Below are 17,106 nucleotides of genomic sequence, written 5' to 3' on the forward strand. Positions count from 1 at the left end.
CAGTTGAGAAGATATAAAGGTTTGTAATGAGAGAACTATATACATGCAGGGATTGTTTTCAGAAACTACCTATAAGGGAATAGTGATTTTATCCTAAGAATGTACTTACAGTCACTATACGTAAAGAGAAGTAGAATGCAGTGTGAGAAACAAGCAAAAGCTTGCAGCCTCAAGATGCTTCTCAATTTATCCTTCGAAGACACTTCTAACCATTAAAATACAGTCCAGCGCTAGGACCGTACGCGTTACAGAAGCCTAGTGATAACATGATAAATCATTATCATGGGTCTCTTTGCTACACTAATGTGAATTACATCAATCTATGTAGAAACTTCAACTCATTACAAAAACCCAACATGATTAAATCTCATCACTAATTCCTTCCCTTAGGTAATTTAGGTTTTTGGTACACTGTAGCCAAAACTAACAGAAAAACACCTTTATTAGACAAATATTAACAGTTCAATGTAAAACTCAACCCTATGGCACACTGTTTCACTGATCATATTCGCAGCAGCACAGACACTGCAAAAGGATTACAGTGAGATGCTCGAGGGCCTGGATTTCATACCTCAGGCCAAACTGTTATCCAAATATTCACAATTTTCAGCAGATCTTGTTTTCAGATTCAGGGAGCTCCTCAAAGCTGTTATTTGTGTGTTCAGTTGTAACACTGAGCCGTCCATACCTTCCAGGGTCCTCAGTATGCATCACATCCATGGTGCTGCAATTTCGATCCCCTCTTTCATCTGGAATTTCACAATCGCTCTCTGAGGTTTCGTTGTTGTCTTTCAGGGCCTCAGTTTCAGCTGTTTGTTCATTCTCTGAGTTTGAGGGATCTGTGGGGTCGGATGGGTCAGGGCTGGAAGGTGGGAACTCTCCCTCAGACGAACCATTAAGCTCTGCTCCAACCACCGTGTTCTGCTCCCCTGCGGAAGCGTCTGCTCTTTTCCCTTCCATTTCTGCAACTGCCTGCTCTGTCAGTTTAATTATCTGACTTCCGAGCTTGTTTATTTCTTCTTCCTCGGAAGGTAGCTGGGGTAATGAAGGATAAAAATGTTTATTTTGGTTTCTGTTATTTAAGTTTGTTCCCTCTGGAGCCAGGGACTCACTTGCAACAGCACAAGTTTCGTCACGTTCTCCCTTCTGTTCTGCTAAAAGAGAAATGGAACATTGAGATGCTGTAGTCAGTCACAGGTATTCATTATATACCTCACCTGAACACAGTCACCACCACAGAGATGTTTACCTCAGGAAGGAATTTCTAAGAGTGACTCCTTATCCCATCCCAGGCCCATTTCTTAGATGATAAGCAATCAACACTAGGTTTCCTGCTGGATCTGGCCCTGTTTTGGAGCCTGTCTTTCACGACAACTCTAAAAGAGTCATAGTCGATACCATACTGTAGAACAGCAGGGTCAGGCAAACTTTTTCAAAAGAGTATCAAGTCTAAGCAAGGCACTCAGCTACAGAAATTTTTGTCACAGCTTAACATTCATCCCCACATCACTACCACTTTCAGGGGTTAACACAAGCTCCATTTATTCGGAGCTTTTCACAGGCTTTCATCCAATAATGAAGTTTCGTTATTGGTCCTGCAACATTTCTCCTAACATAAAAGATTATTCTAATTCGGGTAACAGCATAAAACAAAGCAGCAGTGGAAGAATTTTGAATATACCATTATACCAAAAGGCAAACACTGAACAAAGCGTCAGAATAGAGAAAACAGCAACGTGTAAACAAACAGCTTTGTGAAAGAGAGAGAATTTGTCCTCATCTCAGTAAAGGACAAAAAGCCTCATTGAAAATAAGGTTGCAAGTCAAGTAAGAAAAATTAGGAAATGCCAGAAGTACAGCTGCATTGACAGCTTAAAATGACTCTTGTCATGCATATGCATTACCTTTTAGTATATAAGCATTTACTCTTTTTCTCCTGCAAGAATCCTGCCTCTCGCACTGCACAGGACAGCCTGGCTGCAGGGAGGGATCAGAACTAGACAATACAGGAGCCTACCGTCTCTATCAGACCCGCCTCATTTATAATTTGGGAGCTGCAGAGTGAGTGAGACAAGGCTTGGCATGAAGGGAACAGACACTCTTACTACCATTAAGGAAGCTAGGAATGCTACTCTGAATAGAGCTGGAATTTAAGTCTGTGGAAAAGGCAGGGATAAATTAACTTTCAAAAGGTGATCACCCGCTGGATCTAATCCTCATTATCTGAGCGCTCAGCTGGAAACCTAGGAGCTTGATCTGCAGTACTGCTCTGCTCATGTTGTATATCTGAATGCACATACTCAAAGTGCTCCAAAAAGAGCCAAAACTTACGTACCTCAAATTGGCACTCAAAATTCGCAGGGACTCTACCTTATTCTTTGCCTGCCTCAGTTTCCTCCCTCTACAGTGGGATAACACCATCCCATCACGTTGCTGCAATTTTCTGAAGACAAATTGTTTCAAAGCACTAGAACACCAGAGAAGAGTTCATAGAAAAACGGTACTTTTGTCTTCAGGGAATGCTTGAAATAGCACACAGGCAATACAGCAGGAACAATGCGCTCAACAATGAAGAAGAAAAAAACGTGAATAGCTGTTCATTAGCAGCTGTGATGCTCAAGTACAATCTATCCCACGACACTATCCATCCTGTGCATTGGATAAAGTGAGATTTGGGGGCACACAGCGGTCTTTAATTCATATGTTGTAATATGCCATTATGCATTTTCACACAGGAACTGCACAGTATATCCTATAGACTTCTACCATCCAGCTTAACTGAAACAATTATTAACAAGTACAGACTAAGACAGGTCTTGATGAGATCAGGGTAAGCAGATAGATTAGATTAAAAAAGCCTGAAAAAGCCCTCTGATTATCTGTAGACCTAGCTAAAGCAACATTTGATGTATTATAGAAAGTTCTGATAAAAAATGTATGTTAGTGCAAAAGTTAAAAATGTTTCCTTGGCCAAACAGGCACCAAATATCAATGGTACTATTTAAAGGACCATAGCTGATCAAGGTGACATCAGGCCTAGTATTTAAAGGTATGTAAGAATTTCATTGCTATTCTGCTTATCAACTGTTTTCACTCAACTGATCATTCAACTAATAGGAAAATAAAAGTGGGTTTGTTTTTATTTCTGGAATACTTTTAAACCAAGGGCATACTTGCTTGGTAAACGAAGGCAGATGAACACATTCCTATGTTCTTCCCAGCTGCCAAGCTCCCCCAGATTTTGGAGGTACACTGTATAGATGTAATATGCACCAAGCTCCTAAAACTCAACTCAACAGTCATTCTCTATGCAGAGTGGCACAAAAGGTGACTCAGTGTATCACTCCCATATAGCTGCTGACTGCAGAGGAGCTGTGTGACTCCAAGCACAGGGACATGCCCTACAGCTGAAAACACACTGCTTCCTTTCCAGGCTGCGAAGGGAAGATGGCAGCCCCAAACATCTTCCCAAAAAAGGATCTGGAGCAACGGAAAAAGTTATTGTTGTTCCACCTACTGCTAGAAGCTATGGCATTCCCCACACAGCTGGTAATATATATGTGCTCATCTGTGTCACTGAGAAGTTGGCCCAGTTTATTTAAACCATCACAGAGGTGAGTTTTGTCTGAGTTCTCGCTGCAGGTTATCAGGTATACTGAGCCACATGCAAAGGAAAAAAACAAGCTGTTTGTGCAGGCAGAACAGTAATTTCTTAACCTACTTCAGTTTAATGACAGGATGTCTGTGATTGATCTTGGCTCTCTTATGGTTATAGGATGGGAAGGGGGAAGGAGGGTGACGACCTACTGGGAGCAGATTCTTCCCATGACTGCCACAGGCCTAATCCTTGGCTGCCTTATCATCTCCAAGGCTGTTTTATTCTACTCTTCTCTTCCCCTGCCTAGCTCTTTGCTCCTGCCCTATACGCCTTTGTTTATCCAGCCCCTACACTCACTCCGCCCATTTCTCATCCACCTTTCAATCTTTTTTATCACGCCTTGCTTTCACTGTCAGCAGTTTGATTCCTCGCTCCTGTGCTCTGACCTCTGCTCAGCCAGATACAAGTCCCCCCTCGCTCAGACTTCCTTCGACTCTGTCAATCCCCATCTACTCTAGTCTTCCGACCACTTGAGAGTCCTGATCTCAGCCTTCCTTTCCTCTCTGCTCCAGGTTTACATTATCTTGAAGGAATGGTGCATGCAGAGTTTTACTAGCATTGGTGGCACGAAGCAAGCTCAACAGAATCATTGGTTTGTTTTTCATTGTTTTTAGCAGATGAGATTTGATAGTGAATGCTTTAGAATGGGATGGAAACTCCAGCCTGTTTTCTCAGGGTGGAAACCTTTTCCCCAGATTTTAAATTCCTTTCAATTATAGATACACTAAATACTTGCATGTTTAAAAAAAAAAAACAAACAAAGGGGAAAAAAAAAACCAAAAAACCACGTGGTCATCAGAATTTAACACAAAAAAGTGATTTGGCTGACATGAAAAAAAATCAGCTGAAGTAGAAAACACAGCATGGAAAGCTTCAGCCCAGAGCTTAAGTTTGGCAGCGTTACAAAGCAACAGAAACAGGGTCTGATGAGATGTGACAGGCAGCTTTAATCAAAACTGTAATACCAACTTCACCTATGACAAATACATAAAGGAAAGAGAGTAATGCCACCAAGTAAACACTTTCAGTAACTGCAGATTTAATTAAAAATCAATGATTAAGCAGGCAAAAAATGAATATTTATGAGTTATTATTACTCACTATAGTTTCACTTATCTTCAGCAAAAATATCAGCTGATCAAGATTATAAAAACCGATCGGTTTGGATGTCAAGTTTTATCAGATGATGACATGGATAATAAAGTCAAAATTAAGCCACAATCTATTTAGTTTCAGGACTAATAAATAAATTGTTTATGATGCTTCATGGTTAGCTGAGTAAGATCTGGGCATACCAAAATGTTATGCCCATTAAAGAGCTTATCCAAATGCTGATAGGCAAGCATAGTAATCCATCCCCCATCCATTACAAAAAACTAAGGGAAAAAAAAAAAATGAAGGTTATCAGCAAAACACTGTCTTCTGCAACTGTCAAATAAAGTTAAGCTTGACTTTGGAGAGATTTAGAGCTTGCTATTGGGGAAGGATTTTTAACAAAACACATGCAAGACTATAAAAAAAAGCAGTCAATTTCTCTGGGAAAACGAGTTGGGTATTTCAATTTACCGGGCGCAATCAGGAAGCCTTTCATCTAGATATCAGCTATAATGCAGGAAAGTGCTAAGCCAGTTCCACAGACTGCTTTCCTACCGTGCACTTTAACTGAGGGGAAAAAGAGCAGGAGGCAGTTAACTGTAACATAGATGGCATGAATATCATCTCACAGTATCAAGTTATCTGGCAGGAAAATTCTTTGAGGTGTATAGACCTGATCCCTAGCCCTGTGCAATCTATTCAACAGTCATTTTTCAGTCGTTTCTTTGCTATTTGTACTGGGACCATCTATCCATTTTACTTGTGGATGATTTATTCAATCTCTGTGACCACTGAAACTTTGCCTTCTGCTACCCCACCATGAAAATTTATTACTTTTTATTTGGAAAGAAATGAGTGCTCAACTCTCATCATGTTCCTTACGTTCCAGGTGCTCACCTTGTACTTCAGTTTTCTGTGGCTTATCAGTAAATGCTAACAACTGTGATCTGGACCGCTGTATAACAGGCAAGGCTGGGTCACTGAATGTTATGGTATCCTTTCCACCTGAAACAATCAAAGTGTTAGAACTGTTATATTAATTCATCAATTACATCCATTGTTCACTAATGATATTCAAACATATACTACCATTTTTTTGCAATGTTATTGAAAAGTACAGAACAGGAGAAGCATCTCAAATGATCCTTCTACAGCATGGAAAAAAATACTCTGTACTGGAGCTGGAATATGCAAGTCAAATACAGAAAAGGCATATGTTTTTACCTGCAGTACTGAGTAAAGGACAGATTTTGAAAGAAGACCACTGCTGCTGTATGCAGCAAATTGTATTAGCAATTAGCATTCAATTCAGAATATTAATAATCAGATCATACCAAAAGTTTTACAAAGAGTAATGGATCATTTGCATGCTATTACCAGCAAGTGTTCAGCACTGACTCTTTACTCTCTATTACTCTGCCTCAATGATGAACCTGCTCGTATCACATACGTAGTTTTACACTACAGACTCACACACATATTATCCTACGATGCTCCCTTAGAAAAAAAAATACTAAAAGCGTAGCATACTTAAGAACTGAGGGAGCAAACAAGCATACATTGCTGGGGAATAGGAGGGATTTTAATCTGAAAATTCCAAACACATTTGAGCATTTTCGTTTTAAGCCAAATGGAAAAGGGCAATTTTCCAGCTCTTTTGCAGACAAAATAGTGCAAGAAACTCTTCAGCTGAGGACTCTGCTGTAGATGCCTAGTCTTTACATATTTTAACAATACAGAAAGCAACACCTGCAGATCCTTTAGGAAGTCCTCCACTATTCGGGATGCTTGTGTTTTTAGTGACTGACACTGCCTTAAACCTAGAGGGGAAATGGCAGGAAATGTGCAAGATCAGCTAAGCGTGGTGTTTGTGTGGCCTCCAGAACAACTGCCAACTGATAAGTAATGGCTGGGGAGGCGGCAAGCTACTGCTCTATTTATCTTCATAAGAACGGACATTTATGTAACAACCACTTCTCCCCTCTAAATCTGTTTGTACGTTTCACCTTAAGGTAACACCCTAAATCTAATCACCCATCCAAGACAAAGACTTTCAAAAGAGCACCAGGTCAGGAGATACCCAGAATAAATCCAGCTCTGAGAAAGTTCTGGTACCTACTAAGAAATAATGGAGGTCAAGCTGTTCCCATGGGGAGTCTAACTGGACTACCCCTATCCCTAACTAATTTTGAAAGCACTGGCTGTAAATACCTTGATCCTGAAGGTATTAAGGACGTTTTTATATCCTTAACATGTTGGGGTATATACTGCAGCAATATGAATGCAATTAATGCTTTCGAAACATGGATCTTGTCGAGCTTTGATCCCCCTGTCAAGTATGCATCAGAATTCTGCCTTCACCATAGCAAGTAATAAAAATAATATTAACTAACAGCAAAGTGGAGAACCCCCCCAGTGTAAGGCAAAATTAATCAAAAATTTTTTTAAAAAAGGCAAAATAAATCTGATGGCTATTTCAAAATGCAAAAGCCCTAGATGAATGCACTTTCCTGTAACAGTAAACGAATTTTGTGTTGGAAGAAGAACTAAATCATACAGGGAAGTAGTGGTATGAAAACATCCAATAGATATTCATACACAGTCAAAAGTAGCCACATATCCAAAAAGATACAAAAGAATCCAGAGGAAGTAAAATTAAAAAAGATGATGAATAAAAAAAATGGGGGGGGGGAGGAGGCTTTAACAGGAAAGTAGGAAGCAGAGTCTTTTTCTTTTTCTTTTTTTTTTTTTTTAATAAAAAAAAGTAAAGCCTGAGCTAAAGTCCCTGAAGATTGCAAGACAAGCTTCAGAAAAGAAACTTCTTGTCTTCCAGCCAGCATTTACACAGTAAACACATTTACTTTCACATTTTTCTCTGAAAACCAACTTGGTTACAGAAAATAAAGCTAAGCTCAGTATCCACATATCTAAGCAACAGATGTGGCCCAAAGAGTCCGATGCATGTTTATTTATTAACAGTGACTCACATCCATTCACGAAGGAGGGACAAGGGGGTATTGCTGCACTATATTCTGTGAATCACGATCGGAAGTTGGTTTACACACAGGGAATTTCAATTAGCTGCCGTGTAAGCTCAATTTCATAACTTATATAGTTTTGTGTTCCTCTATTTAATGAATTTTTCAAGGGCTTTAGTGAAAAGTATACAGATCTCAAAATAAGCAGAAAAATAAGTTTTCAAGTAGTAGTAAATGCTTCATTTTCTTCTCCAGGGTTGGGTATCCTCTTATAACCTCTGCTGCACCCTATACCGCTGTAACTGGCTATACCCACAGCAGCTGCTGAGCCCATTAATTCTACCTTGCCTCTGCTCCATGCTGATTACTGCAGAGCAAGAGGCAGCGCCGAAACTTTCTTATCATCCCCGACAGAAAAAGGCTGAGTCATGGTCAGCTCTTTTCTTAGGCTTTTTTTCAGTGGAAATCGGGAATTTTCAGGAAATGATAGATTTTAAAAAATACAGAATTACTTATCTGAATGTTTGGTGACATCAAGTTGTGAGAGGAATAAGGTGGTGTTCACTATGTACTATTACTCAATAGTAACATATTATGCATGCATATTTGAACCACAATGTACCTAAGACAAAGCAAAGAATTAAATGCTTCTGTGAACACCACATTCTCTGCCTCCTTCTCAAGGCAACTAGGCTTATAAAAAAAAAAAATCAGAGCCAAACCTATGCCCAAGCTTGCTTGCTTTTCAGCAATGAACCTCACAAAAGATTCATTTAATTAAAGCCCATTTTCCAAATATGGGAAGCTAAAGTTTGTGGTAGGCAGAACTTCTACAGAAAATGAGCTATGCTACTAGTTTCACCATTTCAAAAATTAAACATGCCCTTCCTCTTGATTTAGCTTCCCCATAGTTCATTCATGCATTGCTCAAAAAGCAGATGACAAATATGTCACCTAACAAAAAATTAGAAGCGGTCAAGCTCTTTCTTCAGTAGGATAAAGTTTAACAACATCATTTATTAACACCATTTGGAAGATATTATTATCATGGTGACAGTGGATGTTATAAATGTTATATGGACAATGATGCCTAAGTAGGAACATTAACTTCAGATTAAAAACCTGCAATTTATAATGTGTGTTTCTTTCAGTGCTAGACTGAACATCAGCTTTCATCTGCATATTTTTTCTAATGATAAAAAGTTCAATTCACAACCAAATAATAAATTTTTTCTCTCTGGATTTAAGACTGACTAGATGAGATACTCTCCATGTTCTGCCCCTCACCCAAGCCAACATTCAGCTGCAGAGTCCACTGTGGTAGTTCCCACCCTATTTGTTACAAGCTGCTGTTTTATGGAGTGGAAGCTTTCCACGCTCTGAAAAGAAAATTGGTGACCCATCAGGTGTTGCAGGGCTCTTTCTGACCTTGGGACTAGAGTGCACTTGGAAACAAAAGTGCACTCTTGATTTAAAAGGCAAGCAGCAAATCAACAAACCTTGGGACTCAACAGAACTTGCAATCCAGTGTAAAATTCCTTTACAACTATTTAAGATCATCCTTTCTTACTATTTTCCTCAATTTAAAGGAATTGTCTTGTAGAGCAGTCTCCATTTCTCTTGTGGTCATCTAACTCACTTGACTGAACATCTTAATCTATCGGATATAAAAATGTTCAGATAACATTTCCGTTTATTTACATGCAGTGACAATATTTAACGTACTGCTAAAATCAGTTACTAAAAATATACGTCAAGCAGAACCTACTCCCAAATCCCACTGAGACATTGTAGCTCAGGCCTTCAGGCAGCAAAAGAAAGGAAGGAAAGAGACAGTTGTTATTGTATAAACATTAATTTGATGTCTTACCTACATAGACCAACGATGGTACAAGAAGTTCCCGCTGTTCCATTTTTTTTAATACATTTTGCAAAGATTAGAAATGTTGCTTTTATTAGTGTATTAATTTCATGGAACACTGTTTTTGAAAAGAAAACTACAGTACCTTAAACTGGTGAGTTTATGATACACATTTGTACTAATGTACAAAACCGCATTAGGAGGGTCTTAGACAAATATTTCACCTGCATCTTTTGGAGAATGTAGGGAGGGACAAATGCACTAAGTATACTATGTATGTTAGGTGACTAAGTGAAGTGACTAAGTGGTGAAGAGTAATCCATGGAAACAAATTTGGGACCTTCAGTTCTGGAAAGCGTCAATAACAGAGCTAGTTCCAGAAAGGTGACTGAGAATGCCTACAAGGGGCAAGCTAAAGTGGAAATACACATCAGGCCAAACGGCTGAACAGTTTGTCAGAAGGTCTCCTCAGCTTTCTCAAATGTTTTCTTCTAGATGGAAAGGTTAGGTGGAAAAAACACAGAGCCAAAAAACTAGAAGCCTAAACCACACTATCTCCCACCCCCAGCAGCACTGATGGGAAGCTGTAAACAACGAAGCCTAATGATGCAAACACCAACAATGGAGTAGCATAATTTACAGTGGTTAAAGAAGACACAATTAGGTGTAATGGGAAGAAAAGAAGCAAAAAGTAAATGTAAATTAAATATTGCACATTTTCCTAACAGCGAGGTCTATTAGGAAGCAGATTAATCCCCCATTACTCGAGTAATTCAAAACCAAATACAATACTTAAGATGCTACAGGGAATAAGCCTGTTCTGGAGAGATGGACTAGAAAATTTAAGTTCATTTACATTTCCAATTTCTCAGAGTTTATAATTCTACAGAAAAACATTAAAAATACAGCGATAAAATCCATGGAAATTACAAGAAGTACAAAATTAATAAATAAAATTTGTTGAAAAACAGAATGGCCAATATCCTGTGTATTATTTTATACAACTGTTTAAATAAAATAGTTCCTTTTTTTTTTTGCCTGCAGACTATGGAGACAATGTGATTATTTCCAGTATTTGAAACTTTTTTTTTTCAGTATACATATCTGACTTAGAGTTTAAAGAATCTAGTGATTTTTGACTTCAACTTAACATTTATTAGAGGTTTCTAATTTTGCAAATGTGCTGAACAGCACATTCACAAAACAACTGTCATTAAAAAAATTACAGCCAAGCTTTTCTTAAATGCAAATATACCCTCGAAAACTAAATAATGCAAGCTGTTCTCTTGAATTTTTACTAACCTGGAAGACTCCACAAGCCAGCGATTTCCAAAGTTCTTAATTTCTTTTCTAGTTCAGCTACTCGATTACCTAGAATTCTTCGGAAAAAGAAAACAAAAACAAAAGCCAGGGATAGTCAGCTGAGATGAGATTCCCTGTTATACTAACGTAACCAAAGCCCAAAGCCCAATTGCTTACATGACTACAGTTGAATTTTTAACTTTTTACTTAACTAGTGCAGTAAACCTGTATACAGTCATCTCTTTTCACTAATGGCAACAGATAACCTCCCCCAGAGTTAAAAGAAAATGAAGTATAGTTCTCTAATCTATTCCATGTTTTTTTTAAAAAAAAAAAAAAAAAGATCTAGGATGTACTGGACATTCATCCTTTGCCCTTCAGTAAAGACAAAGAATAGCAACTCACAATATTTCTACTTCCTTGCCTGCAAATATCTCTTCCCGGTTACTTTTTCTTTCTCTACAGCTAAAACCAGAAGGTAAAAGCTATGCAGACAAAATATGGAAAACTCAAGACAACATCTAGCTTGATTTTGAAGTTCTAAGACACAATTTTCACCTAGTTTCTCTATCACTAAGCTTGCTTAAAATAGCAAGGGATCTTTTCCACTACATCTTTTCTTTTAGTGCTGAACTCTGTTTTCTACTTTACTAAAAAGCTTCAAGCTCTTCAGTGCCTTTATCACCCACTCTTAGTTTTCACTGCATTTCTTGGGTCATCTCTTCTTTTGTATCTGATTCCTACACAAATACTATTTGCAGTTAGCTCTCCTGCAGGATTTAACTTTTAGTCTTAATTCTCTCCCAAGATCAAATGAGAGATTCTATCTTGCAAAGAGAGCTCTTTTTTCCAATGAATTTTTGAAAGTGTTTCTCTCACAGGCACAGCAAGTCTCCTAGAGTTAAAAGTCTTTAAATAAATCCCAAACAATACTCAATAGAGTGAGAAACCCAGATGAGGCAGCAATTCTAAACATGACAGCAGAGATAATGGACAGCAAGTTTTACTCATCAAATTACAGCAACAGGATAAGTCAGTTAAATTTGAACTGAATGCTGAGAAGCAGCATATCACAACACAGCAAGGCAATAGTATCTTCCCATGTTCACCAGAGCTGTGTAATACTCTGGAGAGCTGCGTGCTCTCCACCGAGGGTTTCATGCTGCAGACATTTGAGCATACTGGGAATGTCATTCCTGACAAGACGGCAGAATCTGGGAAGGATGTGAAGAACTACAAACCCAGCAAATATCAAAGGCGATAGAAAAATTGATTAACAAGGACTAGGTATTTTTGAAATCTCTACTGCAATGACACAATAAAAGTCTGTAAGTATTTTAAAGATTACAAAAATATCAAGATGAGAGAAAGAATGTAAAAGAGAAAGAGAAAGCTGATAATAAATATCAAAGAAAGCACTGAGAGGTACAGGAGTGTATATCAACTAAAAAGCAAACAGTCCATCACATTTACAAGCAGAGAAGAGAAGACATTTGGGAGTAGTTATGTTTATTTCCCCATTGAAACTCAGTAGTCAAATAGGTGACTGAGGTTATGGTGGATCTATTACTGTCTTCTCCAATTACAATCAAAAATGTTCAAGTCTAGATTTCGCTTTCAGAATGCTTCCATCCGGTATGAGAGACTCAGCCTTAATGACCCTATTTTCATACCCCAGTGTATGGCCCGACATCCAGCAACTGCGCTCTGCAGTACAAAGCAACAGGTGACGGAGAAAGGCACAGAGCAACTTACAAGAAGCTCTACCTCGCGCACAGGGAGCCCACTCCCATCTCCCTGTCTAAGGCCCCACCAAAGGTCAGATGAAGGACGTGGAGTTTCCCTGGCTTAGAGGAACAGAGATGATGCAAGACTTCTTCCATGTCATGTTAGCTCAGCCAGGGAGCCGACAAGACAAAGTTGATGTGGCTAATGATTGTCACCTCAAACGGGTCATGAGTTTAGCACTTCTGCCAGGAAAAGAAAAAAATCCATATTATTTTCATAATTCATATAATCCATATAATTTTCATAGTTCACTAGTAGTTCCAGGGCAGAAAAGGGGGGGAAGATACTGCCCTCCCTGTCACCTAGCTGTATCATGGAAGGAAACTCAACCCACTACATCAAGTTCAGTTATTACTACTGCTCTTTTTATTCAGACAACAATATCAAAGTCACTTTTCTCTTGCTTCTCTTAAATTTTATAATTAATTTATCACCTGTACCACGCCATTTCTAAAGGGTTTCGAGCAAATATATCCTGATAATTCCTACTGGATCCTCAGAAGAGGCACTGAGCTATTTTTCAACCTTTGCTGTTGCAGCTTCTCACATAGAAGGATCATTCTGTGGCTCTGAACAATGGTTGGCGAATAGAGAGGACAATACTTAACCCTGCTCCTTTCATTCAGGAAGAGAGCAAAACATATTCAGTGATGAGTATGATTCTAGTTTGCTCCAAACTACATTATCTGAAGGCAGGTATGGGAGAAATGAACCCTACATAAAGCTGTGAGTTCTTACGGAAACATTTTTTGAAAAATAAACATATAAGCAATCCTGAACACAGCGTGGTTCATCCCATTCCCTCCTTTCCCCTGTGACCTCCAGATAATTTGCCACCTCCATATGTGCTGTGGGAAGACTGAGCTGTGGTGGCCTGGAACAATAGGTATTTTTAAAGGGGCTGCATGGTTGGTAGCATCAAATTCCCTAATCTATTTTTTTATCTCTAGCCATAGTGGACTAGATCCTTTGACTATAACAGAAGGATCATGTCATGGACAAAGGTGCCGATAGCTATTTCTGTTGTCCTCTGGTCATGTGTCTAATGCAACAAGGGAGTTAGTCTAAACCTCCCTCCAGGATAAGGTTTTACAGAAATCTGTTGTTCACAGCAGCAATGCTCCCACCTGAATTTAGAAGCTCCCTTCTAGCTCTCCCATGCTTCCCAGCATATATGGCCATAATCTGAAGGGAGCTGTGCTGATTTACAGCACCTGAGCTCTATTTGGCTCACTTTCAATTTAGATCTTTCTACAGAAACCATATACCCTCATACAGATACAATCACCCAAATATCTGTAAATAGGGTCTGTCATGGTCACATATCTAGTTCTATACAGCACATGGAAACATTTACTCAGTTACAGACTGACACAATCCTTTTTGTAATTTTGGTCATGACTGAGCTTGCTCAAGTTAGAAATGTTAAAATTAGTGCAACATGTCTAAGCAGCAGAGCAGCTTCCACACTGATCTGGCTTGCATGGGTGCTGGCAATTTCAGGAACAAATTGCACTAAAAAGAATATCTAATAAACGGTTTATTGCTGGTAGAAGAAAAAAAGATTTTTATCCACTTGCTAGACAGAGTTAGGACTGTTTATTTTTGCATTTATGTAACTATTCAAACTTGCAACACATTACCGCATACAGAATTCATTTACAACTGCCTTTTCGAACTAAACTAATGTGCTTGTGAGGAAAAACATAGGATGTTACTTAAACTTAGCAGTAGTAGCTACCAATCACCTGGGGAAAATGACCTGTTTTCTTTCCAAACAGCTTCTTTTTTTCTTAGAAGTGGGGCTAACAAAATTAAAGGCTGGATTTAGCCCACTCGTTCCTAGGCACATACTCCCACAGCTCCTTTTATCATGCCACATATTTAGAAAAGTGGCAATAATAATAGTGTGTCTGTTCCAAGAGCAAGTGGCAATGGATGTTTTTAACAACAGTGTAACAGCAGAAAGTCAACTTCAACAGCACATCCAAATTCTAATCTACGTAAAAAAATTCACTGTCTTGTTTTTGCTTCAGTTAATCAGAAAGCAAATCTACCATTCTGCTATTGTGAACTTATATAGTCATATCTCAATCTGCAAGCAACAAAAGAGGTTCTGACTTTAGAGTCAGTTACCTGTTTCGATGAAAATAAGTTCATATGGTCTGAAAAGTCTAATTTACTGATAATAGAATCACTAATAGGTCAATCATCTATCAAGTATCAAAAGCAGAACTTCTTCCCTGAATGAAATAACCACCCCAAAATCTCACATTCTGTACCCAATGGAATCTTACCGTCTTCACACAACAATCTGAAAGAGTAACTGTCTTCCAAAAAAGCTCTTTGCACAGGGAAAGCCAGGCAAACAGGACAGAGGGGTGAAGAAGACTTCTACCTTCTGATTTATGTAAAACCTTTTGTCATTACAATGCTCTCTAGCCCCACATCCTTCTCAACTTCCTACTTTGAATGGAGAAATGTCTTCAACAAAAGAATGCATCTTCTACTCGTACCAGTTTATGGACCTGTCCATTTTACTTGTGCACTGACCTCACTCTCACCTCTAACCTTCTCTGACAGGTGGGCAGTTTCTTCCCTGTTTTCAGAAGTCAGCAGTCTTTACTTGTAACTTTTTACATGGCAAATAAGTGCCCCCAACAACCAGCTAATGCACCTCAAATAAAGGATGTTTTTCCCTGATGTCCTACCTGCATTTCCCTTTTACGCTTTAACCCTTCTATGTCTTAGGTGTTTCTACTTGAAGTAGTTTCCATTTCTCCTAGCTCCTTAAAAGCTTCTTTAATCCAACTAAAGCCAAAGGTGACAAAAAGAATGAGCATACCACATAGCAGTGTTGCTGAGGCTCTTCACTCAACTTGCCCAGGATTTGTCTTTCTTCTTTTTCCCCTGAAGCATCCTGAACTGAACACAATACTACAGCTCTGAGCACTCCTGACCTGGGAGAAATGTGGACTGTCACCTCCCTCTAAGATCTGATCTTCTATTGGGCATAGAATATTAGTTTGTGCACACATCCAATCTCTACTCCCGTGGCTATATATGACCAGTTGGGCACACAGATAAAAGAATCGTATCTCCTTGTGAAGGCTTAACTCAGGCAAACCCATACTCAATAGTTGAAAGCAGAGACAGTGGTATCAGAAAGTAAAACCATCATCACAATGATACAGTTGAGAGATGCAAGAAACCGCATGTAATCAAAGAGAAATACAAAATTAAGAAAGAAGTTTGCTATGGTTATAGGCAAGTGTATGCAAACTAGAACATCAGGTAATGATACAGTATCAGGATGTAAAAGGCAAAGATTGGTTATACTTGAAATAACAAGTGTTATTCTCTGGATGTTTTCCTTCTGGTGTTACATTAGCAGTAAGAAAGGAGTAAGCAGGTATTAGCCCTTCATTAGCACTGCTCAGTGCAGGAACTCCTCTTGCATTACGCGACACACTTATAGACACGAATTGACTGAGCTGCCATCAGTTAGATCTGGGCTACATTTTCACCGCTTTAGTCTCCCTTTAGCTGATTAGGCATTTGCTTTCTCAAGAGTATTAAGAGTGGCTATAAACTGCTCTTCCACTTCTGTTGCCACATCACTAAGAATTATGTAATGGAGTCTGCCTAGCATCAAAGTTATCAATTTTCAAAATGAATCATCTATTCTAGTGCAATACAGTTTACTTCAGTACTACTCCTTCCTTTCATGAAAGATGTCTGCCTCTTTCTGGCATCTGGTCCTGATGTGCTTTTGAGAAGCCTGAATAACCTCTGATTACCAGTAGTGACTCAGTGTTTAAAAAAAAAAAAAAGGAAAAAAACTGAGCACAGAACCAAGGAACACTTCCTAGCTCTGATTTTCATATACTGTATAAGGACAATAATATCAGAATGTCAGAAAATGTGTCAGAAATTATTATATTCTGCCATGATAGGAGCTGTGAGACACAAAGAATTCTACTGATGAGTAGAACAGCTAAGAGTAAACAAATTCTCCTTCGAAGTTCAGTTCAGATTTTTAAAAAATCATATAGTAGCAATCCAACTGTGTTTATCTTCTACAACTTTTGGCAAAGTAACTATAGGAGCAACAGCTATCATTTGTATGACACATAGGCTGCTAGCCTGTGACAAATGTTACACTAAATCTTTTCAGACCCTTTCCTAGGTGCAACATTTACTATTCCCACCAGTGTTCATTAGCAAATTCCTACATTAACAACCAATTACCACATCTCTTCTCCTCCAGCTCAAGGGTGTCCTTCCTCCTGGCAGCTTTTCTTTAGCCCTCCCTACAGACTATCTGCTAGAAGTCCCCCCTGTGTTATTATGCTTTGTCTTAAACCTGAGCAGCAAACCAATCCTTGCCTAGCAGAGGCAGACAGGTCTCTGTCAACTCCAGA

General features: G+C 38.8%; 1 protein-coding gene across 1 annotated transcript in view; it reads right to left on the bottom strand.

Annotated features, from left to right (window-relative positions):
• Positions 1-606: 606 nt before the first annotated feature.
• The window catches only part of CCDC149 (coiled-coil domain containing 149), a 42,077-nt gene continuing 25,577 nt past the window's right edge, over positions 607-17,106 (bottom strand). The window contains exons 10-12 of the mRNA XM_009586697.1: positions 10,895-10,971; positions 5,636-5,758; positions 607-1,151 (exon numbers count right to left, since the gene is read on the bottom strand). Coding sequence (XP_009584992.1) covers positions 607-1,151; positions 5,636-5,758; positions 10,895-10,971 — 745 coding nt within the window. The remainder of the gene's footprint in view (positions 1,152-5,635; positions 5,759-10,894; positions 10,972-17,106) is intronic.

Source organism: Fulmarus glacialis, unplaced genomic scaffold (assembly GCF_000690835.1).
Source record: "Fulmarus glacialis isolate BGI_N327 unplaced genomic scaffold, ASM69083v1 scaffold32951, whole genome shotgun sequence".
NCBI classification, from domain to species: Eukaryota; Metazoa; Chordata; class Aves; order Procellariiformes; family Procellariidae; genus Fulmarus; species Fulmarus glacialis.